The 27116-nt window shown below is 46.0% G+C and overlaps 1 protein-coding gene across 1 annotated transcript in view; it reads right to left on the reverse strand.

Moving 5' to 3' along the window:
- LOC133933712 (aryl hydrocarbon receptor-like) overlaps positions 1-26480 on the reverse strand; it is a 49731-nt gene extending 23251 nt beyond the window's left edge. Inside the window, exons 1-2 of the mRNA XM_062380896.1 lie at positions 26345-26480; positions 18545-18732 (exon numbers count right to left, since the gene is read on the reverse strand). Coding sequence (XP_062236880.1) covers positions 18545-18732; positions 26345-26403 — 247 coding nt within the window. The 5' untranslated portion in view covers positions 26404-26480. The remainder of the gene's footprint in view (positions 1-18544; positions 18733-26344) is intronic.
- Positions 26481-27116: the final 636 nt, after the last annotated feature.

Consider the following 27116-nt stretch of genomic DNA (forward strand, 5'->3'; position numbering starts at 1 on the left):
TTCGTACACAACGTGTTTTTTTAATTTCTTATTCCGTCTCTTCAAGAATCTAATTCCAAGGAACAGCTTGAAAGTAAAGTGACGGGCGATGAACTGTGTGAACTCCGGTCCGACTCTCACCAGCATCTGAAGAGCAAAGACACTTTTTCTGTCGACATCAAAGTGAAACCCCCAAACACCCTGGAGCTCCTCACTGCAGCAGCTTCGCTCACAAGACAGAACCAGAGCTTTCCTTTAATTATTATTGAGCAACGCACATTGGGAATTCATTTTCTTTTCCTAAATAGATTTATAGTGTTTTGGAGTGAAACTCTTCCAATGTAAACTCTGGCTCGGCCTCTTCACGGAGCTCTCCCAACCTAAACAGAGCAAAGTGGGACCGGAGGCGAGCCGCTCGTCCCCAGACGGAGTGGCAGAGCCTCTGGATGGCATCAGAGCAGAATCAGGCTCAGGAATTCACCAGCCGAGCGTGACTCTGTGCCTGTGCGGTCAGTAAACACTGCTGGTTGAGGAGGAGAGGGGCCTGCATGTTGGCTGGATGGCATGGGAACGTTGCAGGAAAAGTAAAAGTAAATCCTTAACCCTTTGAATTGTTGAGTCGGTCTGAAGTTCAGCGTGTGCGTGGTTTGTCTGTGAAGAGGGCGGAGCCATCGTCTTCCTGTGGTTTGTCTGTGAAGAGGGCGGAGCCATCGTCTCTCTGTGGTTTGTCTGTGAAGAGGGCGGAGCCATCGTCTTCCTGTGGTTTGTCTGTGAACAGGGCGGAGCCATCACCTCCCTGTTGTTTGTCTGTGAACAGGGCGGAGCCATTGACCTCCTGACGCGCCATGAGAGGAGTGAATGATTTCTGATTTGTATGTAAATCATATGAGAGTCTGAACCAAGCTTCATGTGTTTGTTCCAATCCTGTCATCCTGGAGAGCTCCTCCTCTTCCTCCTACTCTTCCTCCTCCTCTTCCTCTAGCAGTTTGTCTCTCAGCTGTTTCTGCTGCTTTCACTGCGTCTGCCTTCATTCATGTGAATTCACCCTCTGGCTCTGTTTTACTTCAGCCTACCACACACACTTCTCTCTCTGTCTCTCTCTCTCTCTTACTCTCTCTCTCTCTCTCTCTCTTTCTGCTTGAGGTTTGAAAATCACTATTATCTGCGACTTGAAATACAACTTCTCAATATCAAGTTGATTATTGACACTTTTAACAGTTTGCGTTGTGACTTTTAAAATATCTTTTAAATAGCTTATCATTCCATCGTATCCTCCACATCCGGATGCACGACCCCTCACGTGAAACGGTAAACCTGCGTCTGTTTGGTTTAGTTTCTGGGCGACACCTCGCGACACATGAGCCACAAATCTAATATGAGACACTCAGACCAACTGATCCGGGAATCTCTCACCTTCCCCTCCAGCGCGGCCGGGCAGGGCGACAGGTTTTATTTGTCGATCCCGACAGGCTCTTAAAAATACACAACACATGGCTAAAAATATTTCTGTCGGAGTGGACTGCCGCACACACGGACGCTGCCGGCTTCGAGAGCTCCGTCAGCTGCTGCTACATGAAGCCCAACAGGAAACACATGATAAGCTACCTTTAAACAGTCGGGGGGGGGGGGGGGGGGGGGGTGGGGACTGCTTCATGTGTGTAATTGCCCTGCAGCTTGTGTGCATGTACACAGCTGCTCGCTCCACAGTTTATTGTTGGTGAGTTAAGGTCACTTTGACTAATTCGTGATTGAAGCCAGACTTCTCCTCTTCTGCTGCAAAGAACAAACACCTGTGGCAGGTTTGAGATCAGTGTCCGAGCTCCTGAAGACAGTTTATCTGATCGTTTAAAACAGGGGGGGGGGGTGTTTGCGAGGCCGTGTCCACACTGATGTGGAGATTTAACAAAATGTAATTCTGCAGTTGAGCCTCTCGTTCACACGCAAAGTCCCTGAAACTCAGATTCTTCATGTCATTGATATTTGAGAGAAAAGAAAGATGTGGATTTAAGCTTATTTTCTGTCTTCAAGCTCCATATATTTGTTTGGATCTTTATTTACTTTTTATTTATAGTAAAGTTAATGATTAAACTGGATAATAAAAAGCATTGATTACATTTTTTTTTACCTCCTTGAAGCTCCAGGTTTTGTTTTCTTCACATCAGCATGTTAATGTGTTAATGACCAAACCTCTGCATCTGTGGCAAATTTCAGCTCCAAGACAACATGTGGTTTTTGTTCAAACGTGGATAAAAACAGATTTTAAAAAACAGATCTGAAGCTCCTTGAGAGTTTTGTCCCTGCTCGTGTTCTACTATTGATTTAATCATCTAAACTCAAGCTCTTATTTTTCTGCCGTGTCACAACTGAAACAGAATCTCTGACCCCAGATGAGTTTCACATGTGTCAGAGTTGTGTGTGTCCTGCAGGGCCGTGAGGGGGTTAAACCCTCCGCGGTGTGTAGAGTGATTACACAGACCCAGTCATTGTTTTGGTGTTTGGGCCCAACAGCGAGGACGGCCATGTTTGTGGACATGTCTGAACCAGCTGGAGGGAGGCGCCGGCTCCTCTTTCATCTGCACCGGTGAGGTATGTAAACACGAGGAGCAGCACACCATCTACCTGGAGTCACCGAGAACTGAACGTGTAAAGACACAGGGCCGACCGATTCATTGTATATTCCATTATTGATTGAATTGAAAGAATGTTTGATACACCGGGTTACTGCAGAGGGATTTCATCTGTATCTCTTATTTAGCAGGATTCTGTAAAAACTACAGGACAGATTTGCACAAACCTTGGTGAAAGGATGTGGTACAAGTCAGAGAAGAAGCATTTTGTGTGTGTGGAGCCGGACTAAAGACCAAATTAAACTTTTGAATAAAGTCTCTGCATAAAACAAGAACTACAGATTAATTGCACCAATAATCCAAGTATCCACATTTATACTTTTGAAACCTCTGAGTTTCAGGTAAATTTAATTCATGCAACATAATGACTTCATGTGTGAGACGGTGCTTCTCTTCTAGTCGTGATAAAGTTTGCAGCACTTGAATAATCGTAGGTTTGATTAGTGGCTTTTCAGAAATCAATCATTTCACTGCGTTAACAGTTTCTTTCCATTGAATATAATCCCCTGATGTCACGTGTTGTGTCATGGTGAATCCTGCAGCAACACGCCAACACCTACAGCCGGGGTTGTCGACTACATACTGTCTCTCACACACACACACACACACAAACACACACACACACACACCCTGCAGCTGCCACTCTAATACCTGCGAGAGAGGTTTCAATTTCCTGCCGGAGCATTTGGATCAAACGGCTTCAGAAGTTTGCAAACACACACACACATTTGTCACCAGGGAACTCAGCGGCAACAGCTGCTGTGTTACAGTAAAGGCCGGCGGCTGCTGGTGTCACCAGGGAGCTGCTTGTGTCACCACGGACCTGCTGGTGTCACCAGGGAGCTGCTGGTGTCACCACGGAGTTGCTGGTTTCACCACGGACATGCTGGTGTCACCAGGGAGCTGCTGGTGTCACCACGGAGCTGCTGGTGTCACCACGGAGCTGCTGGTGTCACCAGGGAGCTGCTGGTGCCACCACGGAGCTGCTTGTGTCACAACTGAGCTGCTGGTTTCACCACGGACCTGCTGGTGTCACCAGGGAGTTGCTGGTGCCACCACGGAGTTGCTGGTGTCACCACGGACCTGCTGGTGTCACCAGGGAGCTGCTGGTGCCACCACGGAGTTGCTGGTGTCACCACAGAGCTGCTTGTGTCACCACGGAGTTGCTGGTGTCACCACGGAGTTGCTGGCGTCACCACCAAATCAGTTTGTGCTTCCAGCCTTGTTAATATTGTTTCTAGTGTTTTTGCCATGTCCCATCACAGCCAGGGGTTAAGTGACTGAACTCAACCTTCATTGATCAGGGAGACACTACGTCCAATTAGTAATCAATTACCTGTACCCATGCCAACAATCATCCAATTAGTAATCAATTACCTGTACCCATTGCATCTTTTTCCTTGAGGCAGTTTTCTGCTTTTCTTTGTTCTACATGGTTGGAACGAGACATTTAAAGACGTGGCCTCAGACTTCAGGAGAGAGACAGAGCCTAATTTGATCTGGACAGACGAACACCATCCTCCTGTGAGCACTGGGGCTCTTTTATAGACCCTGACACCAGCTCCTATTCAGCCACGCTGCTGCTTAGTTTCCAGTGAGCCAATCTAAACCAATGACACCGCAGCTGAGCAATGTCCACGGTCATCAGGAGCATCGCCGGGTTGTTATGTTAATGAGGAACTGAAAACATTTAGTCATGGACGAGGCTGAAAACGCTTCAAAAAACACAAAAGAAGTAAAAACAGATTTGGATCAAAGTAAAAGTCGTGAGCTGGAGTTTGAGCGCTGCCGGCTGCGTGTTGTGAAACTGCATGATGTCAAACGTCTCTGTGGAGATTTCACAAGACGTCTTCCTTTGTGTGGATTCACATGAAAGCGACAATGAGCCGTGTCTCACAGCTCTCAGCTCCGGGGAGACAGTCACTTTTAGCTTGAATCTAGTTTTGGTTTTTGGCAGAAACACGAGAAAACCAACAAGACACTGGAAGGAAAGGAAAAGTTCAGATGGTGACGCAGGCCTTTTTTTAAAACTTTAAACCATTGAGTCTTCTTTAGTGTTGCACATCTCTATCAATTACACATCTTTAATGTCAGAGATTAAAAACATTCCCAGAAACGACAGCTGGGAAAGATACGGCGGGGGGGAGGGGAGGGGGGGGAGATCTGTTACAACAGGCTTTTTTCTTCAAGTGTTTCCAAAGAAAAGAGAAGAAGCAGAAAATAAACAGATGAGAAGCACAGACGATAGCAGCAGCGATGCAAACTGCTGATTACATTAACGCGGCTCATGCTGGTGTCACCGGGGCGTCTGCCTGCAGCAGATCACATTTCCTGCTGCTGTCGCTCACATTCATTCGTACGTGTTGAAAAGCTAAAATGAGCCGTGGGACGATGAGTGAGCAATAAAGAGCTGATGAGTTTCTCCCAGTTTGACTTGTTTCTGGTGGGTTGACTGCAGAACCTGGTTAGACGCTGAGTTTCACATCTGGAAACGCTTGAGCTGGAAATGTACATAAGTGCACGTGTAAAAAAAGAAAAGTCTCTGGCTGAGTGAAACACAGACACAGCGTCCTGTTGACTTTACTGGATCAGGACAGTGTTATTTTGAGTTAGCCAAATTCTAATCGGGTTATTTTTAGTCAGAGTTTTTGATCACGTGACACATTATCATATATCTATAAGTTATAGTAATTACAAAAAGAAATCCCATCAGGCTCCAGGGTCGGTGTAACGTTGGAGTATAAGAATAAAGACCTCAATGCTGGTAATATTTACAAAAGAAATACAAAAGAAAGTTATAAGGCATTGTTAAATAACCATCTGCCAGTCATCCTTCTTAACCCTCTAAAGACAATTCACTGATATTCTGCTCCTGCAGCAACAAACCATGAATATTTCATCCGCTGCTCGATCACTTGGGTTTCTCTTGTTTTTCTCCGGCCGACTTGAATCTATAATTTGAGATTAGTTGTCGGTGCAGGTATCGAGTTGTGTTGAACGGCGGCTCGAGTTCCCACCGCACCGGAGTGTCTCTTGGCAGCTCCTTGATTCCTTAATGACCTGCACATAGTTGCCTCGCTGCCTGTGTAAACTCTCATTCATGGGGAGGAGGGGCGGGGCCCAGAGGCTGCCAGTAATTTTCCATAATAAAGATCCGACCCAACGCATTTCCCTGTTATTAAGAACAACAGGGCCGCTGCAGCTCCAGACGTGCAGCGTGTGCAGGGAGACTCAGTATCTCTCAGTGCTCGCTCCTGATTGGCTGCGTAACGAGCAGGAGAGATAGCTCAGTGATGGATCACTCCACACAGTTTCAAACGGACAGTGTGTGTCTGTGGGGGGGGGAAGCAGGCGCAACAGGTGGACGGCGCGGCCGAGGTTGAAACATGGAAAACGCAGAAGATCAGCGGCCGGCGGTTCCTGCACGTGGTGCCGCAGGATTTACAGCCGCAGAGAGACTCGAGCGCAAAAGAACCAAAAACACAGAGCGGAAAAACAGGTGGCGAGAGCCGACAGCTGCAGGAATCAAGACTCTGAGGAGCAAGAGCCCGATTCTCTGGCCCCGTGTTGTCCTGTGCTCACTGAATAAAGTCTCTGGCGTTTCATAATTGATCTGCACGTAGGTGGAGAGCAAGCAGGCGGCAGTAGAGCTGTGAAGAGATAAGGTCACTGAACATGCAGATCTCAACACGTTCAAGCTTCTCAAACTAGAAAATAATCTCAACAAATAGAATATCCAGAGGGAATCAACACTTTCCTAACTTGAGTCCAGTGAGTAAAACACAATCTACGCTACAGTCTTCCTTGACAACTGGACACAGGACTCACAAAACGCAGCTGAAAAGCCTCAACCCAACTCGAAGGAAGCCTCAAGTCGGTGATTCCTAACATGTTATGCGTTGAAATCAAAGAATGTGCAGTTGTGAGTCCTCGTCACGTGTGTGCGTGGAGCTAAGAGGGATTTTTCCTTTGGTTTGGAGTCTTGTTGGAGGCTTCAAGTGGCAAAAGTATCTGATTCTCAAGGAGGAAAAGTCCAGAAACAAGAGAACAGTCAGACGGAGTAAACACACTTTGATGTCACGGATCTCTTTAATCATATTTTCATCCCTGGAGTTTTTCTTGGGACCCATTTATTGGCTCTCCGCTCCCATGCTGCAAACCTTTGGCCCGGTTTCATTCCAGGTTATCCAGTTACATTCAGGGACAACAGCTGGTGGAAGGAAACCGATTTTCACACATTCAGAGCGAATGAAAGCGTTTTACATGATCACTTATAGTTTGTGTATCTGCTGCTTGACCAGTTGTATAATATTTAAGTCTCATACCAACTCTTAACTTTTCTTTTCAAAAAAGTCTTGTTGAACTTTCTTCCTGGAGTCTTATGGATACAAGTTTTCAGAAGACGAGCACAAAGAGCACGAAGGCTTCGTCCTTTTCCAAATCCAACATGAAGCATAAAAGCAACATACCTAATGATGTTAATGAGCCTCACTAGGAAACTTGATATTTGACAGGATAAATCACATGAGGAGGTTTCGTGGAGCACAATAATCACTTAAATCGCTTCAAGATGGACGAGTGAAATAAAAGAACTACACCAACATCGTCCAGAAGACGGGGAGTATAAACCCATCGGATTAAAGATCATTTTTAATTCAAAACATTTGAGGTAAACAAAGAGATATTCTGGTTATAACGGATCAACGAGCGTCCAGCTGAGAAGAATCCAGATCGATCAAAAGTTCCCCGTTTCTGCACAAACTGTCACCGGGTTAATTATCTCCATTGTTCGATGGCGTCTCCGACAAATCAAACCGCTTGGCTGGAGCCTCCCGCTCCGTATCAGGGACGTTCACAGCTCGGCAATTATCCAATGAAAGGAGAGGCTAATTCTGAGCGACACATTTGGGTCGATAAAGAGGAAGTGGAGTCAGGAAGCAGCTTGTTCCTCCGAGGAAAATGAGATCATGACGGTTCGGCAACTGTATCCTGACTCTGGAAATATCTGAACCTCCACACTTTCGTAAAAAAGGGGTCTTGGGTAAAAACATGACCCTTTGAGAAGCTCTGAGGAGCCACCACACAGCTTCTCCTCCTTCTACACAACGGGAACTATATAAGTACGTAAGGATTCACCAAACATGTGGTCGCAAGAGCTTTTTATTTTAAAGAAATATGAAATTATGCTAATTTCCTGGAGAATCTTCAAACGCTGCATATTTCTCTAAATACTGTTAAGATTTGTTATCTCCAGTTTCTCAGTGATGAGGAGCCTCAATTTGTGGATGAAGATTGTGATTTTAAAGAAAAACGATATTGAAATCCAGCTCGGGAGTTAGCCTGTATGCTAATGTTAAATTAAATCTCATTTAAATCAGATTCACGCAAACAGCACCGATTCTCTACCGTTAATGAAACTGTTCTTGCAGAATCAAATTAAATTATTTTGTGGCTTGAGATTCACTTAACAGTAGAAAGAGTTGGAATTGCCCTTTAAAACCACTTTCAGCTTCCTATAACTTACTGCAGGGGCTTCTGGGAAAAAAGTTTAGCCTCACCTTTGACCTGCAGCTGCTTGTCACTGTGGACGATTTTCTTTATTATTCAGTCATGCAATAACACGCAATAATATATACAAAAATCCACTGGGACGTGCACAAGCTGCTGCTTTTCACTGATCTTTGATTGGTAATAAATCCTGCAGATTATCTTTTATCCTGAGTGTTTAGATTTTTAAACTTCCTTTTCTAATCGTGTTCTTTTCTGTCCCTGCATGCTCTCAGCAGAATCGCAACCGAGATTCAAGACAAACCACAAAGCACAGAGCACAGCGTGTCCTGTGCTTCTTCTTTAAATAACAACGTGTATCTCTGAGCGCGTCCGAGCCACCGCTCAGCCCTGTCTGGCCCCAGGGCTGTGGCTAGAGCAGAGGTTAGCAGACACCTTTCACTCCACCGCCACTTCGCCCCGGGCGCTTCCTCCCGCCCTGACTTCCTCTGACAAACATAACTTCCTATAAGACACAGAGGAGAGATTAGTCAACGTGTTTTACAGGTTTCCCCTGATTAACTGACAAGCACGTGGAGCTCGGCGGCGAGTTCCAGGCAGAGAGGCACGTCGGGCCGAGCTGCGATTAATCTGCACTGATCTGCTCCACGCTGCTTTTCATTAAACCTTCCCTTCCCCTGCTGCTTCACTTTCTGGAGTCTCTCTCCTTCACTCATGTCGACTCAGTGTCCTCTGAGCGAGGGGACAGAAAACCTCTGCAGGGTTCATATCTGAGGACGTGTTAGCTGACAGGTGCTCTGTGGTTTGGAGGTTAATAATCTAAAGAGATGACTCGGTGCATCATGGGTACACAGCTCAAAACAACTCTGTGAACTTTACTTTAGGTAAAAGCTGCAGAGAAAAGTCAACATGAGCTTTAAAAACTGCATTTATCATTTTCCAACTTTGATCCCATGTTAAAAAGGCTTGTTTTCATTCACAATTTGGTGCATTGACGTCTTATTCCCTTTATATATTCACAAGAGCTCGCCACGCTTTTCCCAGCTCTTTGTTTGGGTTGTTTGTGTATGGTTGGCAGTGACGGTTGAGCAGGACGGACGATGCAAATCATTTTTATAGTGGAGATAAAAATCGGGCTCAGTAGTATCATCTCCCCTCGAACGGACAACAGAGACAGAGACGTGACGACAAACTGCAACTGCTCCATAGAAGCAGATGTGTCAGGTGCTGGGATTTGTGGGTAAAACAAAGTGAGTAAGGCTTTAGTCACCGATGGGGAGCGGACGGATGAAAGAGACGGAGGTCGTTTGATTGTTCTCCAGCTTTATGATTGTTCTCTGCAGGAGGAATAGAGCTCAGCACAGAAACAACATCGTGGCACGAAAACAAAGCCCGCCCACCCCAACATGTGATGTCACTGACTGGGAGGACGCTGTGATGAAGAGTCATGCGTGTTTGATCCATGTGGATCGTGGAGAGAAACACGCGTGTACCAGAATCCCTCTGGTTTATACTATCTGTATATTGATTTCCCTCAATTAAACTACATCATCATGAAAATAAAAGTTTTTTAATTCCTCAAAGTTTCCAGTGAATGTCAGAAAAGAAAGAAAAGAAAACTACAAATTTAAAAGATATGAAATGATTTGTTAATGCTGAAGATAACAATACGTAGATAAAGCAGAAATGAGTGCATGAGGCAGCAGCAGCATGTTTCTGCTGATCACTACACACACACACACACACACACCAAACACACACTGTGGTCTTCCCCAGATGCCTGGGCAGGTTTCTACACGAGCGTGTGTCTGCTGTGTTTTGACTGCGACCCAGCGTGCTGACGGTCTGCAGGTCTGATGTTATCACCCTGGACCCAGTGAGACCCACAGGACTCCTTCCAGACCCTCTCCAGATCATATTCCAGGAATCAGACCACAAACAAACGTTTTTCTTCTCTGGTGCATCATGACCTCATTTGTGACCTTTGACTACACTGACACATCAGCTGCATGAAGACTTCCTTCAAAGTTTACACAAGTCTCAGGTATTTAAAATGGTTCCCATGTTCTCTCCCTCCTCTTGTCTTGTTTTCTGTTTGATTCTGTGTCGACAGAACCGGTTTGTGGCAGCGCTGTAAAGGTCTCTCTGTTGGACTTTGTCTCTCCTGCCAATACAAATATTGATGCGCATACTTCACTGTCACAACCCAGTTCTTTATCTCCTGTTCTCAACCCGTTCACCCTTCACTGAACAAGCTGTTTATCCTTTCCCAGAAAACAATGAATGAAACTGGTGAATCACATCTTTGCAGAAAGCGGAAATGTAATATATACTTTTAAAAGCGTGTAACAACAAATCTAATCTGAATATCTGTGACGGAGTAGGTGCAATAAAACAAGTCTTCTTTAAAGTTTAAGTTTAATTAATCTTTAAAATCCCAAATATTCCAGGAGACCAAAAGCCTGCAGAGATCCTGGGTTTTGAGATGAAAGTACTCAGCTTCACTCAGCTTCACTCTGCTTCACTCTGCTTCACTCAGCCTCACTCAGCCTCACTCAGCTTCACTCGGCCTCTCTCGGCCTCACTCAGCCTCACTCAGCCTCACTCAGCTTCAATCGGCCTCACTCAGCTTCACTCAGCTTTACTCAGCCTCACTCGGCCTCACTCAGTTTCACTCAGCCTCACTCAGCCTCACTCTACTTCATTCGGCCTCACCAGGCTTCACTCAGCCTGACTCGGCTTCACTCTGCCTCACCCGGCTTCACCCGGCCTCACTCGGCTTCACTCGGCCTCACTCGGCCTCACTCGGCCTCACTCGGCCTCACTCGGCCTCACTCAGCCTGACTCGGCTTCACTCAGCCTTACTCGGCTTCACCCTGCCTCACCCGGCTTCACCCGGCTTCAATCGGCCTCACTCAGCTTCACTCGGCCTCACTCAGCTTCACTCAGCTTCACTCAGCCTCACTCAGCTTCACTCAGCTTCACTCAGCCTCACTCAGCTTCACTCAGCCTCACTCGGCTTCACTCCGCTTCACTCGGCTTCACTCTGCCTCACCCGGCTTCACCCGGCCTCACTCGGCTTCACTCGGCCTCACTCGGCCTCACTCAGCCTGACTCGGCTTCACTCAGCCTTACTCGGCTTCACCCTGCCTCACCCGGCTTCACCCGGCTTCAATCGGCCTCACTCAGCTTCACTCGGCCTCACTCAGCTTCACTCAGCTTCACTCAGCCTCACTCAGCTTCACTCAGCTTCACTCAGCCTCACTCAGCTTCACTCAGCCTCACTCAGCTTCACTCCGCTTCACTCAGCTTCACTCTGCCTCACCTGGCTTCACTCAGCCTCACTCAGCTTCACTCAGCTTCACTCAGCCTCACTCAGCTTCACTTAGCCTCACTCAGCTTCACTCAGCTTCACTCAGCTTCACTCGACCTCACCAGGCTTCACTCAGCCTCACTCAGCTTCACTTAGCCTCACTCAGCTTCACTCAGCTTCACTCAGCCTCACTCAGCTTCACTCAGCTTCACTCAGCTTCACTCAGCCTCACTCAGCTTCACTCAGCTTCACTCAGCCTCACTCAGCTTCACTCAGCTTCACTCAGCTTCACTCGGCCTCACTCAGCTTCACTCAGCTTCACTCAGCTTCACTCGGCCTCACTCAGCCTCACTCGGCCTCACTCAGCCTCACTCGGCCTCACTCAGCCTCACTCGGCCTCACTCAGCCTCACTCAGCTTCACTCAGCCTCACTCAGCTTCACTCAGCTTCACTCAGCCTCACTCAGCTTCACTTAGCCTCACTCAGCTTCACTCAGCTTCACTCAGCTTCACTCGACCTCACCAGGCTTCACTCAGCCTCACTCAGCTTCACTTAGCCTCACTCAGCTTCACTCAGCTTCACTCAGCCTCACTCAGCTTCACTCAGCTTCACTCAGCTTCACTCAGCCTCACTCAGCTTCACTCAGCCTCACTCAGCTTCACTCAGCTTCACTCAGCTTCACTCAGCCTCACTCGGCCTCACTCAGCCTCACTCGGCCTCACTCAGCCTCACTCGGCCTCACTCAGCCTCACTCGGCCTCACTCAGCCTCACTCAGCTTCACTCAGCCTCACTCAGCTTCACTCAGCTTCACTAAGCCTCAGAACGAAGCAGGTCCGAGCAGACGCTGTTTAACCAGCATCTGTTTCCTGACAGCGGTTCCCGACGCAGGACTCCTGCCAAACAGTGAATCTGCAGCAGGACTTGCTTTGTGTTTTGGAGGTGAGCTGCTGATATGTGTGTGTGTCTGTGTATGTGTGTGTATGGTGTGTGTTTCATGTCATTGCAGTGTCGGTGTGTGTGAAACCTCGGCAACAACCACAACACTGGTTTCTGTCTGTCGACGCCTCGGAGCAGCCTGCCAGGCAAACGGCAGGAAAAAGCAGAAGAGGGGCGAAGTGGACACTCCCTCGATTCTTACAGAACTAGAGTTTCACTCACAGTCTAGAAAACTTAGAGCACTCAACCTCCACTTACTGGCGTCTTCTGGATCTCTTCACCAGATTAAATTGAGGAGCAGTCAAACCAAAGTGCCTGGAGATGTTTTCTTAGCTGTTGTTTAAAAGCACTACTGTATCTCTGACAGCACGGTGACCCTTGACCTTCAACCCCCTCCTCCTTCCTCAGCCATGAGACTGGTCCGAGGTCGGGCTGGGGGGGGGGGGTCACGGGTTCAGATAGAGGAACCTCGACGACCTCCAGCCGGTTGTATCTGCTGGGAATAGAGAGCGCAGCCTGAAACCGTCCGCTGGAAGCACATCTGGAAAATACATGGAGGGGGAGGGGGGTATAGTGTGTGTGTGTGTGTGTGTGTGTGTGTGTATGTGTGTGTGTGTGTTTCCCGAGGCCCAGCAGAGGAGAGGGAAGTTCAGCCGAGCTATTATAAGACCACAAATTACGGCTCTCCGCAGCCAGAAATCTCCTCTGCTGGGGCCTCATCAGACTTCACTCCAAAAACCAAACACATCCACTCTGGAAAAATGTGGAAACCTCAGATCCGTGCGCTGTGGATTTCAAGAGGACCTTCATCACAGAGCACTGATCTGTGGGCAAATACTTCAGTGACACACACAGACAGAAGGAACAAAAGATTCTCAACGACCTCCTTTGCCTGAAACCGTTCAACATCCAGCTTTTGTTATTTTTTGACATCGTCGTAAAAGGTTGTTTTTCTTATTTACTGGTGAAATATCACCCGGCACTTTCAGTTTTACTTCTTTTATTCACATGTTCTACTTCTTTGTAGTTGTTTTCTAGACATTTTGCAAGATTTCCATCTCTTTTCAATCATTTTGCATCTATTTGAGGCAGATGTTGGTCTCTACGAGGCCATTTTGCATCTATTTGAGGCAGATGTTCAGCTCTTTGCAGTTGTTTTGCAATTGTGTTGTGTCATTTTGCAGCAGTTTTGTGTCTATGTGAGGCAATTTAGCCTTTTTGTTTCTCTTTCAGTTTATTTGGGCCAACGATCATTTTCACAGTTGAAGCGAAGCAAAGAAAGCTTCTGAGACACAGACGCTGACAAACAGAGCCGTGTCTGAACATGAGGGAGGTCTGGTTCAGAAAACGTTCAGAGCGTTAAACAATGCCCGTGTTGTGAGCGTCGGCCATGGGATCAAACCTCCAGGCGTTTCCCAGTGGCCTCTCCGCCCCATCCTGCGGCTCGGCCCCGGGGTAAGAGACAGGGACGAGAGGACGGACACAGAGCGTTCCTTTCTCATCCACTTCCTGCCGCTCCGACGTGCCGGCCTTCCCATGAGCCTTTACACTCCCGGGTCGTCTTTGTTCGCTGACAGGCATGCTGGGAAATTCTCCATCGCACAGACTCTGACTCGTCACAATGAGGGATTCACCGAGGCCGCAGACGCTCAGTCAGTCTGTTCCTCTGGATCTGTGAATGTCATTATTTCTCTCCGAGCAGACACATGAAGTCACTCCTCGTCTGCGGGTTAATGACCAAAATGACCCATAATGCAACACGCAACCCAAATAGAAGCACTGCACACGTCGGTTGTTTACATTTAACATTTAAAGTTGTTTTTTTTAAATCAAAAAATAGCAAAACTCAAGCAGTGAGAGCTCAAGTACTTCAAACATCTTAATTCAGGTGTTTACTACCTTTTAAAAAGCTCTTGAGCAGCCGAGCTGGATCTGGAAATTAACCTATTAAACCGATCAATAATCTATATTTAACAGTTTAATAGTCAGACTGAGCTGCCGTTTAGTTTCTGTCTGACACAGTTTCAGACCCTGTGTCTGGAAGGAGGAATTGTATTGCTCTTAAGTAAATGTTTGTACTGGGAGTGGAGGGAATATCTTGATTTAATTTGTGGTCACTGTTCCGCTGCTGTTTTCTCTGACGCCTGCAGAGCTCCGACTGGCTCGGGTGTTTTCCCTGCGTCGGGAAATCTATTTTAATTGCGATGTGGGCAGCGGGGCTCATTTATAAAAAGCTGTGCAGCTTTAACACATTCACGTCGTCACTCAATCACCCCAGAGGTTTTCTGGCTGTTGCATCATTCGTGTCACATGACGAGTTACAAAGCCATGATGGACGATTAAAACCAAATGATTTTCTGATCTTTTAAAAATCGCTTATCGCTTTAATCACATTTGCAAACATGTTTTAGAGCCACAATCAACCACAGCGGCTTCATATCTCAATTCATTTGTGTGGTTCGGTGATAAAAGCTTGTCTTTTTGGCAGAGATCCATCCAGACACTTCCACCTGCTGTGCTCTTAACCTCGGGGAAGCTCTTTGAATTGTTTATATTTATTCACGTTACTTAAATCAGGTTTTTTCTCCGAGGCTGTGCTGTTCATCATGAGGGGAAACGTGCTGGAGAGACAGAGCAGATCTTCACATCTGTGCCTTCTTTCTCAGCGACCAGCCTTTTTAAACCATTGTTTAGACCTTTTTAGAACTTAAAGCCATGAATCAAAATCTAAATTCAGGGTTTGTCTGCGCTCTAAGAATATCGAAGCCACTTCCTGTCCTGTCGCTGCCCCGGCTCCCAACATGACCTCACAGAAGATCGGCCATGTTCTTTCAGTCCAAGTAAACACATATCTGCTGAGGATCTACAGACGAGGTAAATCTGCATCTCAGCTCACCAGAACTGACACACACACACACACACACAGACACACACAGATACACACAGATACACACTCTTTAGTTTAAGAAGACGGCCTCATTTCAACCTTAATCCTTGAGCAGCTGCTTTGTATCAGATTTACCTTTTAAAACTTGTAAACTCCATTTTATGCACTTGCTTGTTGCTCGATGTCTTTTATTTTGACTGTTTGCACGATTAGTTCTACGCTCCGTCCTCGTGCTTTTATCCCTCCACACTTTTAATAATCACCTTTCTTTGATGTCTCGCTTTTATTTGACCGTTAAAGCACTTTTATGTTTAGTGTAATAAAATCACTACGCTCTATTATCGCAATTAGAGCGAAGCAAAGACAGAGATACACAGAGGAACAATCGGTGGTTATTATTATCTCCATTATTAGGCTGCAACATTTATCAGCACACACCGGGTGAGACCTGGAGAACAGTATGGTTAATGACACTGTACTATCTATGAGTACTAAATATGACTCTAAAGGAAAAATACCCAGAGACATGACTAATGATAATAAACTACAGTTAAAGACGCTTCCTGGCTGATGATTTATTGATTTATTGATCAACTAATCTGCTGCCTGCCATCAGATATAGATAGATAGATAGATAGATAGATAGATAGATAGATAGATAGATAGATAGATAGATAGATAGAGAGATAGATAGATAGATAGATAGATAGATAGATAGATAGATAGATAGATAGATAGATAGATAGATAGATTTATTCATACTCAGGTGTGTCAGTATAGACGGGAGCGAAAAGCTAGTTTTAGTTTTAGAACTCAATAGGTGTATGAGAGTGGATGTAGCCTGGAGGTGGAGAAGCCGACCTGTCATTACACAAAACCTCAAAAGCCTCGGTAATGAGGACTTTGTTCAGACTCACTTAAGATGCAGCACAATGGGCTTTCACCGCTTCTGATGCATGCACATTAAAATGAACCTTTGAAGGACCAGGTCAGATTGGGGGGAACTGTGTGTTGGAGGGTGTCATGAATGGATAGAGCCTTGAGTTGTCCTGCTGCAGACCTGCCGTGCAAACAAGCCGCCCCCCCCCCCCCCCCCCCCACCGCGCTGTAACAACACACTGGAGACCTGCAGCGTTTGTTTGAGCTGGAGGGGGGGGGGAGCCGCGAACCTCAGACGTCGGAGCCGAGGAGGAAAGGGCTGAACAGTCGGAGGAAAAGGGGCCCCGGGGTGCTGCAGGGGCCACCACAGGAAACGGGTGTGGCTCGATGGGAGAGGTGACGGATCAGTGGCCAAGAAGCGGGCCTGTTTGTATGTGTGTGATCTCAGAAGCTTTTATGAAGACTGGCACTTATTTTTTTCATCTCGTCCTTTTTGATAAATCTGTTCTCAACCTGTAATAACCTGCGGCGTGTGTGTTGCAATCAGAAAGTAAAAGAGCGGCTTCTGGGCGAGGGAGTTAGAAAATACAAAACACTGTCACATGCTGAGTTAGTTATTCTGTGCAGATCCAGGGGCGAACGTGCCAACAGGGATTTTGACTGTGGTTTGGATTATCACACAAAACACTCCAGTACCTGTCAAAATAAAAGCACAAGCCCGGTGGGATGTTGACACAGGGAGGCAATTTATAAAGGATCAGGGATTAATCCGTTAATTCCTTTCTTTTGTTAATGGAATTTTTCTCTTTTATAACTGATTCTATTCACAACATTAAGATTTTTTAATTTACAATAAGAAAACATGACTTTTCTTTTCAACCAGCTGTAAAATGTAATCTCAATCGATGACTATTTCTTCTCATCTCAAAATAAAAGCCCTGGGTGAAGCTGCCACCTAACCTCATAAGGACACTTGTGAAAGTAACCAGACCCCCGGGCGCATCTGTTCAGTCGACACTCGGTGAACCACGCTGCCAAATAGTTGATCCGAAAACACGAACTGAGATCAGGGCTGAAAAATGAATTGTAACTCTGTAACTCCAGAGAAGAAGAAACTGCTCAGTGCACAAATCAACAACTATTCTTTGTTTTCATTCAGAACCTCATTTACCATCACTTCATCTGTTGACTCTTCCCTCGGTAATGAGGTCAGCTCAACGAGCTCCATGACGTCAATTCAATCAAATCAATCAATCCATTGTTTAGTCTAAAAAATGTTTTTGTATAATGTAGAATAGAAAGCGTGAAACTGGACAAACACTCCGTGGACCGCCCGTCGACTCATCCAGCAGCAGAGGGAAAGCTTCTGACCATCAGAATAACAGTGACAGCATTTTAAACTACAGCACAGAGCAGGTGCACCTCACATGTTTACACACACATACACACACACACAGTGGACCCCGAGTCTTAACCGTCATAAAGCCGGGGGGGGGGGGGGGGGGGGGGGGGGGCACGAGCCTCTGAGGGTAACTGTGCGTTCAGGCCGACATCCCCACCGGGTTAGGATACAAGAGCATCGCCTCTGCTACACACCTCCTGTTGCTGAGGAGGGTGGCTCCGAACACACACACACACACACACACACACAAACACCCACACTGTGAATAGGAACCTCATCTTTCAGGCGTTCTGGATCTAATTGCTGCTATTTTCAAAAGAGGTCTCAGAACAATGTGAGGAAGCTGGATGGAAACTGGAATAACCTCCCAGCACCATGTTCACAGAAATCGGGCAGAATTCGTAAATATATATAAATAACCTCCAGGTTCCCGGAGGAGAGATTTGTCTCTCTCTCTCTCTTTTTTTTTAAAGAACTTAGAAGTTTATTTATTTTTCAAGTAATTGTTAACAGAGATTTACAGCAACATTTGGGAAACAAACATTTGGCTGGTTTTCTTCTTAGCCGTGTAACCTCTTTTTTTGCAAGTACAATAGAAGCTCTATTAAAAAGATAAAGACGGATTAATTAACCTACATTATTTGTAGTTAAAAGTATGTTTATTCTAAACTGTTTCCACAAAATGCAGAATTTGTTGTATTAGGTTTGAGTTAAAGGGAAATGGAGCGAGTCAAAGAAAAGTAGAGAAACCTTTGTATTGAGAATATTTAAAAAATGATTAAATGAATCCAGGAGAAAACATGGCGAGAATCAAACAACCAACCCCACTGTGCTCGTACTGGAAGGGGATCGAGACAGCAGCACTTTTATCCCTGATACAAATAGAAACTGATAGTAAATTCACAAGTGGAGAAGAGTCGAGAGGCTTCAATGGAAGAATAAGTGATCAAAGTGATGCAGCCTGTGAGATAGGAGAAAACACATCTTCAGCTCCAAAGGTTCCCACACTCACCATTGAAGAAGCTCTTGACCTTCAGGTAGCCGACGCTGAGGCGCAGGACGGACAGCTTGTCCAGCCGAGCCCTGACCTCCTCGGTGAAGGGCAGCAGGCTGGTGAGCTTGTCCAGCTCGCCGTTGAGCCGGTCGCGGTGGCGTTTGGACGGGTTGGACTTGATGCCATCGGGAGGTGGAGGTTTGGGGCTGCGGGCAGAAGAAAAAGGACTTGACAAGGAGAACAGAAGGTTCATTTAGGACATCTCAAAACAAACATCTACAAGAAAATAGAAGCGGTTTTGACTCTTTTTTTAAAAGGTCAGTTCCCCTTTCAAGTCTGGGCCCGGGTTTGAGACTGAGAAAGGTCACGATGAGTGCAACCAATGAGCTGGAGGCTAAATGTGTTCTATAAACTGACGTCTGTGTGCGTCAGTGCACCAGCAGCTGGAAGACATTGAAATAACAAGCAAATAAAACAACAGAGAGACACATAAATAAATGTGCCTTTTAAATTAGGCTGAAGCTCACGATTATTCCATTTATTGATTATCATTCGTCTCATGAATTTAAATGATTCACAAACCCATGACTCAAAATCCAAAGGTCAGAAAGTTCCCAGAGTAAAAACTAACATTCTGGATGAGTGTGTTCCACGTAACAAGACTTAAGATGAGATGAATAACCAAATCTTCACACCTGAGCACCTGGACACAATTAAGATTTAAAGAATGAATGAATACAGAGTCGTAGGTGCCGGCCCTATAGACATCCCTCTGTGAAAGAGCTTCTGGATGTTGGGGAGTAAAACGTTGAGATCAACAAACAAAGCCCCGCCCACCGGGACTCTCCAGAGGCGGAGCTGAGGAGGAGCTCCATCCGATGTAAACATGGGAACCAGGTGAACGGCCTGAAGTCACCTGCTCAGGGACGTGTTGTCACCCGTGTGTAGAGAGAGACAGAGAGAGAGAGAGAGAGAGAGAGAAAGAGAGAGAGACAGAGAGAAAGAGAGAGAGACAGAGAGAGAGACAGAGAGAGAGGGGAAATGGACAGTTTCCTTCCTGAATCAGATTTCCTTTCAACCATTTAAAAAAATTACACAAAACACAAAACTGAAAGTTCAAAGACCAAGTTCTTCTGCCTGCAACTTCCTGCTGACTTGAGACACAGCAAATGTTTTCAAGGGAACAAGATGGCGGCACTCGCACCCGAGATAATTCAGATTCATTATTGGGGGAAAACGGAAGGAAACCAGCCAAAATAAATATATTCAGTTTACTGTACTTGATGAATAGAAACATTAAAATACTGATCTGTGGTGGTGTGATGGTCTAGTGAAGCGGACTGGACTGCTACATATTTAAATCCTGATTAAACTATAGAGGAATGCCTGACATAATAAACTCTATTCATAAGCGCCTGATGACATCTTGCAGCTCCAGTCTACTCATATTGGTTTCCATATCCGCCTCGGTGCAGTGGCATGTGTTCTCCAAATAAATTCCTGACACCTTTTTGTTGTTTCAACCTGTGTAATGTGGTAAACAAACCGCTCGGCCGCTGAGGCTCCGGCTGCAGCTCGACGCCGACGGGACAGATGAAGCTCAGCGGCAGGTCTGTATCTGTAACTGAACTCCGGTGACCGGCGGTAAACCCAGCGGCTTCTCGTCTGTAACTCAAACCAGACCTCCGCTGCACAGAGGGGCTTTTCTTTTTTCCCACAGAAGGTGTGAGGCCGGCCCAGGAGATGCCGCTCGTTCGGGGTCAACCCGAGCTCCATGGAGGATTTCAGACAGTCTGATGGACCAGGGCTAGGTCAACCATTGAGTTTAGAACTGTCAACCATTACATTTTCATGTATTCAATTCCTTATCAGCTCAGAAATCCACTGGTGACTTCTTCTTTAGTGACTCGTGTTCTTCAGAAAGTTGATACAAGAACAGAAATGAGTCGTTTAAAGATTCTTATCAGTTTCACACATTTTCAACTGAGAGGCACAAGTCATCATCTTAACTTCTTCATCTGAAGAAAGCACAGAAACGAGACCTAGTTATAAATAAAACTAATAACTAGATCTGTCTCTTTCTTACCTTTTATTAAAACGTGGGGGGAAATGTTTGAAGTTAAAATTGACAGTCTAGACGCGCATCAGGCGAATAGTTTGCCTCATGATCCGGCAGGGGGCGCTAAGTTGGGAACTTATAATCAAATAAGTTCCCGACTTGGAAAATTCCCCTCGAACACCACCTCAAGTCAGAGGAAAAGTTAGGTGCAGGTGCCTTCAAGTGTCCGACTGTGCAGCCTGGAACCAAACTGTGAAAACAGCGAGGACCAGAACTTCTTTCCTCGTTGTGTTTGTTCAACATCTCGTCTGCAGTGGATACACAATGTCAACAGCTCCGGGTTGATTTGCCAATATCAACTTGTGCCCTGAAGGTAAGAGAAGGCTTCCTCTGAAATGTGATGAATTTAGAAGATGGGTACCAATGAGCCTGAAGAAGGAATGTGATCAACTGGAAAGATTAACAGAAGGAATTGTAAAATATGTTGAATCCAGAAGATCAGATTCAAAGAGGTTACAGGCAAATAAACGTGAAGAACTCGTGCCTCGACTCGCTGGAGCTCAAACCTTCAAAACCTCTGGACCACAACTGACTGAAAACACAATCCCCAGCAGAAAGCCACCTTTCAAGAAGAAAACCACCTTCTTGAATTGTTTCAGAGCTTTTTCTGTTGTTGAGAGCAGACAGCCTCTGGGAGAACAGTTGTGGAGGGGAGATCTGAAGTGTAAGTGCAACACAAATGTGTAAAATGTGGACGCTGGCCCTCCCTCCCTTTCCCCCTCCCTCCCTCCATCCTTCCCTCCCTCCCTCCTGTAAATAAGACATCTGCTTCCAATAATACTCCAGAACACGACATATCTGAAATCAAGGCGAGATGGCTATCGCTGCATTCCTGACGGCACAACTCCCTGCGAGAACAATGAGCGACCAGTGTTGTTGCTTCTCGCTTTATCTGCTTAATCTGTCCTGGAAGGGGCGTGTATATACGAGTGTGTGTGTGTGTGTGTGTGTGTGTGTGTGTGTGTGTGTGTGTGTGTGTGTGTGAGAGAGAGAGAGAGAGCGAGCGTGGAGTTGTGTTGGATTTGAAGAAACACTCCCCTGCGCTCACACAAAGGCACTTTGTCTCCGACGGGGAAACGACACCTTAGTGGAACAAAGGAAACTGAACACGATTTTGGCGTCTGCTCCCTGCCGGAGTTATGATACAGGAAAAAAGAGGAGTGTGAGAGCTCCAGTGATATCAGAGCCAGAAAGACCACAGCCGATAGGTCATCGGGTTGAAAGCTGATCGATACTCGATCAATACTCTACTAATACTAACATCATCTTTGACACATAGAAATAAATGATCTCTGCTTTATATGTTTAATGTACTTTTCAAATTAATTCACATTCAGCTTCACAAACACTTTGATCTTATAAAAGTATAAAACTCAACACCACGTTAATATTAAATACATAAGTCCATTAATGAATCAGATAACTAGAGGTGTCTGTTTTTGGCTGATCTGGTTCATTAAATCCCTGGAAATTAAGGTATTTAATCACTTTGATGCAAAAATACTGGAATATATATCAAATACTACATAAATTATCAGAATATCTTATATTACCAACATTAACAAATACTAATATACATGTTTTAATTGTGTTTACTCTGATTTAAGTCAGTGTTTATAACTTTACTCATCCATAAATATTAGAAATTATAGCCGCACATGTTGTAATGAAGCAAAGCTGATTAGCACAACACAGGAACTAAAACCATCAGAATAAAACCATCAATAAAACAACCAGTGAGTGTGTTGTGGCACTGGTCAGTGTCATAACACCCAGGAAGTGGATGTTGGGTGACCATCACGTGTTAGTCATGAGAGAAGTTGTGCGTCTCTGGCTGTCGGTCTCAAGACGCATCAGCAGGACTCGAGCCAGGATCACGTCAAGCGACACAAAACAACAACACAAGGAAGAGCAGAAGTGACCGGTCTGTTCCTGCTCTCCTTCATTCTGTCTGACAAACAGAAATCATCTGGCACTTGAATTCATCTGCAGGGAAACACTGAATATAAACACATGCATGTGCCGCCATGCTCCACATTTCACTGTCAGAACAAAACAGAGGAAAAACCGTCCACTTTTTGTTCTTTGATGCAACTTGGAAACCTCATTTGATCCCCTACCATCAAAAATCAAAAGGGGAACTAACTGGAAATTCCTGTTTTGACTACAGGCTTTTTCTAGGGTTCATAAATCATCACATTTCAACTTTTATAGGGCCCATAAATAAAGAAGCTAATATATGTGGTTTCGTGCCCATCATGACCAAATCACTGTACACTTCCCAGGATCAGAACTGGCTCTGATGCACACCACTGCATCTCCAGAGTCGTCCCTCAACCCTTTAGGGCCAGAGTTACGTTAATCGTCTGCGGCATAAAACAATATTTCCTCTGTCAACATGGCAACACAAAGTCAGCACCATAAAATAATACTCTCCCCAGTTTACTGTGACCGAACCATTAATGTTCCCTGCGGCACAAAAAGCATTTTCCCCACAAACCACCATCGTGAAACTTTTAATGGGACACCTCTGACTGCGAAAAAGCTCAATTATGACTTTTAGTTAATCCAGGAAACAGTGTGTAAAGTCTATTTATAACATATTGTCTGAAATGCATAACGTGCAACTGATATCAGATATCAGCTGGCAGCCTTCTCAAGTCCAATATCTGCACCGCACCTTCTAACTGGTGGAGATCCCTACAGCTGCTTGCACACGGGCAAGGAAGCTCGGACATTTTCTTGGAATTTTGCGGAGGAGCTGTATGTGAGAAGGCAGATGTCTGAGTGAGTTGCTCTGGAACTTTTCAAGAACATAAGAAATGTCCGAATACATTTTTAAGTGGGTGTGTTGTTGACGACGACAAAGACGACAACTTGAGAAGGCGACGCACAAAGATGTGATTTCCACAGCAGGATTTCCACGTCATGTCCTTCCTCCTGCTGCTCGAGACCCGAACAATCTCCTGCTCTTCATATGTGAAAGGCAAAATGTCCTGACCCAGTTTTCCGGACATTTCCCCGTCTGAATACAGCTTGTGGCTCTGGTGGCTCACTGGGAAAATACCAGTATGATATAACAGCTTTCCTTCGCAGCATATACATGAGCATAGTTTCGGGGTGTCACGTTCATAAGTCATGGAGGGTGAATGGTTTGTGTCCACACACTTTATGTCATGTCCTGGGTCTTTGTCGGCTTTTGTCTTCTTACTTAAAGTTTGTTTTGCACATTTTTTGTGACGCTGACCCACGTTGAATTCTCCTTGTTTCCTCCGCGCGGACATTAGCATAGATTTAAATGTTCTGGTTTCACGTGCAGTGTAAACAAAAAGGTGAAGCGCTTGAGGGTTTGCTGCTGGAACACCGCCTCCAGTGCTGCCTGCCGGTTAAACACACGTCTTCTCACACACTCATAACTCACTCACACCCACCCCCCCCAGAAAAGAAAGGAAGAAAAAGATAAATTCCCAGAGAGTAAGTTTTCCTAAAAAACCGAGGCGAGTGAACATGGCAGACTTACGTAACCGTTTGCGTGACACAGAACTATGTTAATTTGAGTCAAGGGAGGGAGGAAAAAAACAACCCCGAAAAAACACACAGAGAGACAGAAGGAAAGACAGGAAAAAGTATGTTGTGGCAGTCAGGGGAGGAGGAGAAAAAAAACAGAGCAAGTCTCAGATTACGCCATCCTCCCTCCCTCCCTCCCTCCCTCGTGGAAACATTGCGTGAGAGTGCTCTCGCTCCGCGTCCTGATTATGATTAATGCAGGTAGTACCACACACACACACTGAAACCACGGTTCTGGCAGGGTTCTCCCGGGGTTCTCGGATCCAGCCTGTGGTTCCGAGTGAAGCAGTTAACACACGGTCTGGCTTGTTAAAGTTAGAAAATCACAAACTGGTTAAAATCACAGAGAGGAGGAGGAGGAGGAGGGCGGCAGGGAAGATTAAAGCTAAGTCCTGAAGGAACCAGGATACTTCTCCTGCAGCCCGGTGCTTTAAAGAACACCCCAAACTACTAAGAGCCTCTATGGAACCAGTCTAATGTTCTTTAGAGAACCATGAATGCTCCCAGTGGAACAACTGTGTGCTTTAAAAAAGCTCCTGAAGTTGGCTGAAGTTAGCTCAACGTGTAGAGAACCCCTCAAAAGGATCCTTAAAGAACCCATCTCGATGTTCCTCACAGAAGAAAGGGTCCTAGGAGGAAATTATTTTCAGCGTGGCGCACTAGAGAACCCTAAAAAGCTCTTAATGGCACTAAGTGTTTTTTAATTGCATGGCACATCAGAGAACAAAGTAACGTGGAATGAAGGGAAGAGCCCTGATGCTGCAGATAAAGGATCAAGGCATAGTTAGTCATTAACAGTCTGTTATAAACTATTTAAGTATGGAACCTTGAGTCTGAAAGTTAAGAGGATATGTAGGAGGAACCATTCCACCATGGTACTAAACCACTATGAGGGTTCTACTACACAGCTGTTACACACACACGACCCTTGAAGGTTCTTGAAGAGGAACTTTGCACATCTGCATGTCACCTGAGGGCCACCGTGTGTTGTCTGACCCACTTGGAAAGGAAGTTAGCGTCTGCTAAGGGGTTCCGTTAAGGTGTTTTCTCAAGGTGCTTAGGGAGTTCTGATTGGTCCGGAGGTGTCTGACTTCAATTCCCTGTTTCACCTGGGTGCTGGTGGGAGATTAAAACCCACAGCCGGGCTTCCACTGAGCGAAACCAGAACTATGTAGCACATGCCGCCCTGAAGAATGATCTGCAGAGCAACAGTGTGCAGCAGCAGTTCTCAGATTGTGGTCTGGGGCCCTCCAGGGGACCGAGCAGGGGAATCCAGGGGGGAACGACATGCCATGTGCATGTTTACCTAAATCACAAGTAGAACCATGAGGTGGTGTCATGATATTCCTGATGTGCACCTCCCCACCTACAGAGCGCCCTCACCTCAGCGCTATGCTCCTCCAGGAGGTTTCTTGAAAGGAGATCTGAGTGAAATGGCTTTTTTTACAGAGTGGAGTCCATTTGCACAAATCAGTCTGAGAGGGCCAGCTGTCTCACATGGTATAATTAGATTTAAATAGTACTGAAGCAACAGTTTTCTTTTATTTTCCATGCTGGTCGTGGATCGGCCTGCACGGCTGTTGGACTTCGGCACTTCACATTACCTCTGGTGTGGCTGGCCAACATTGCATAACCGCAGCAGGGGGAAAATAGACTTTATGGATCGAGCTCGGGACAATGCAGCTTCTATGGCAAACACAGAGCACAACGTGTGAGCTGCTGCGCCCTTGTTCCCGTGCAGCTCAGACTGTAATGCAGACTGACTGGAGGTGTTTGCACAGCTGCAAGCACCTACACACAGAAAGCTCTCTGCACAGCGCAGCGTGGAGGACTCACATAATGCAATTAAGAAGTTATAACCGCTTCGTGTTGCGTTGTAATAGATTATAAACTCATCCCGGAGGATCACGTGCAGTCCCAGCAGAGGAGCGGGTCACCAGACGCACTTCGGGGGTGTTCACACAGACACAATAAGGTCATTACGCACAGACAATTCATTGTAAACACGCTTTAAACAGCCTGTGGGGTGTGAGTAGGGTTATTATGGGATGCTACTATGCTGATTATACTGATTAGCGTGGTTATTGGGGTCGTTAAAGCAGTGGTTACAGCGGGGTTTCTGATTGACTTACATTTTCTGAACGGGCTTCTTTCGCTTCTTGGCCGCGTAAAGCGCTGTGCTCGGCAGCATGGTGGCGTCCGAGCCGCCGAGGGGACCAGCGGCTGGGTCACGGGTCGTCAGGGTCTCCACGTCCGGGCCGAGGAAGAGAGAAAACCCCCTCGACGACAGGCGAACCGGAGTAAAGAGGCTGCGGGGAAAGGAGCCGCAGAACGAGGCAGACAACCCGTCTCCTTCTCCGCCTGGTGCGTAAAACTACTTTTGTTTTCTTGAACTCCTCCAAACGTCAACTACCGTAGTCAATTACCGTAACTTTCAGTATTCCCGACGGCCGCGTACTCCCGCGTATGTTCACCGCAGAGCCCCGCACGTTTCACGCGTTCAAAGTAAAGTAAAGTTTAAAAAAGGTCCTCGGAAGGATTTTTCTCCTCTGTTGTGATTTGACAGGGCTGGTTCTGCTGCCGCCGCCGCGCGCTCCCGAAGCGGCTGGTGAGTGCGCGTGGGGCGCGCTCGTGTGTTTGTGTGTCACCGTAATAACGCGAGAGGAGACATATTTAAGGTGGAGCGAATGTGGGCCAAACGCGACTGACAGCTAAGAGCAGGAGGGACCAGAGAGCTGCGAACCCATCCGGACGACCTTAAAAACACTCTCCACCAATCACAGCGCGGCATTTACACGAGTTTTAATAAAATTATGACAATTTAGTAAACGCTCATAGTTATTAGAACAACAATCTTTTATAATTAAGTTTTTATTGTAATTTTTACATTTATTTTATTTTAAT

This window comes from Platichthys flesus, chromosome 22 (genome assembly GCF_949316205.1).
Source record: "Platichthys flesus chromosome 22, fPlaFle2.1, whole genome shotgun sequence".
NCBI classification, from domain to species: domain Eukaryota; kingdom Metazoa; phylum Chordata; class Actinopteri; order Pleuronectiformes; family Pleuronectidae; genus Platichthys; species Platichthys flesus.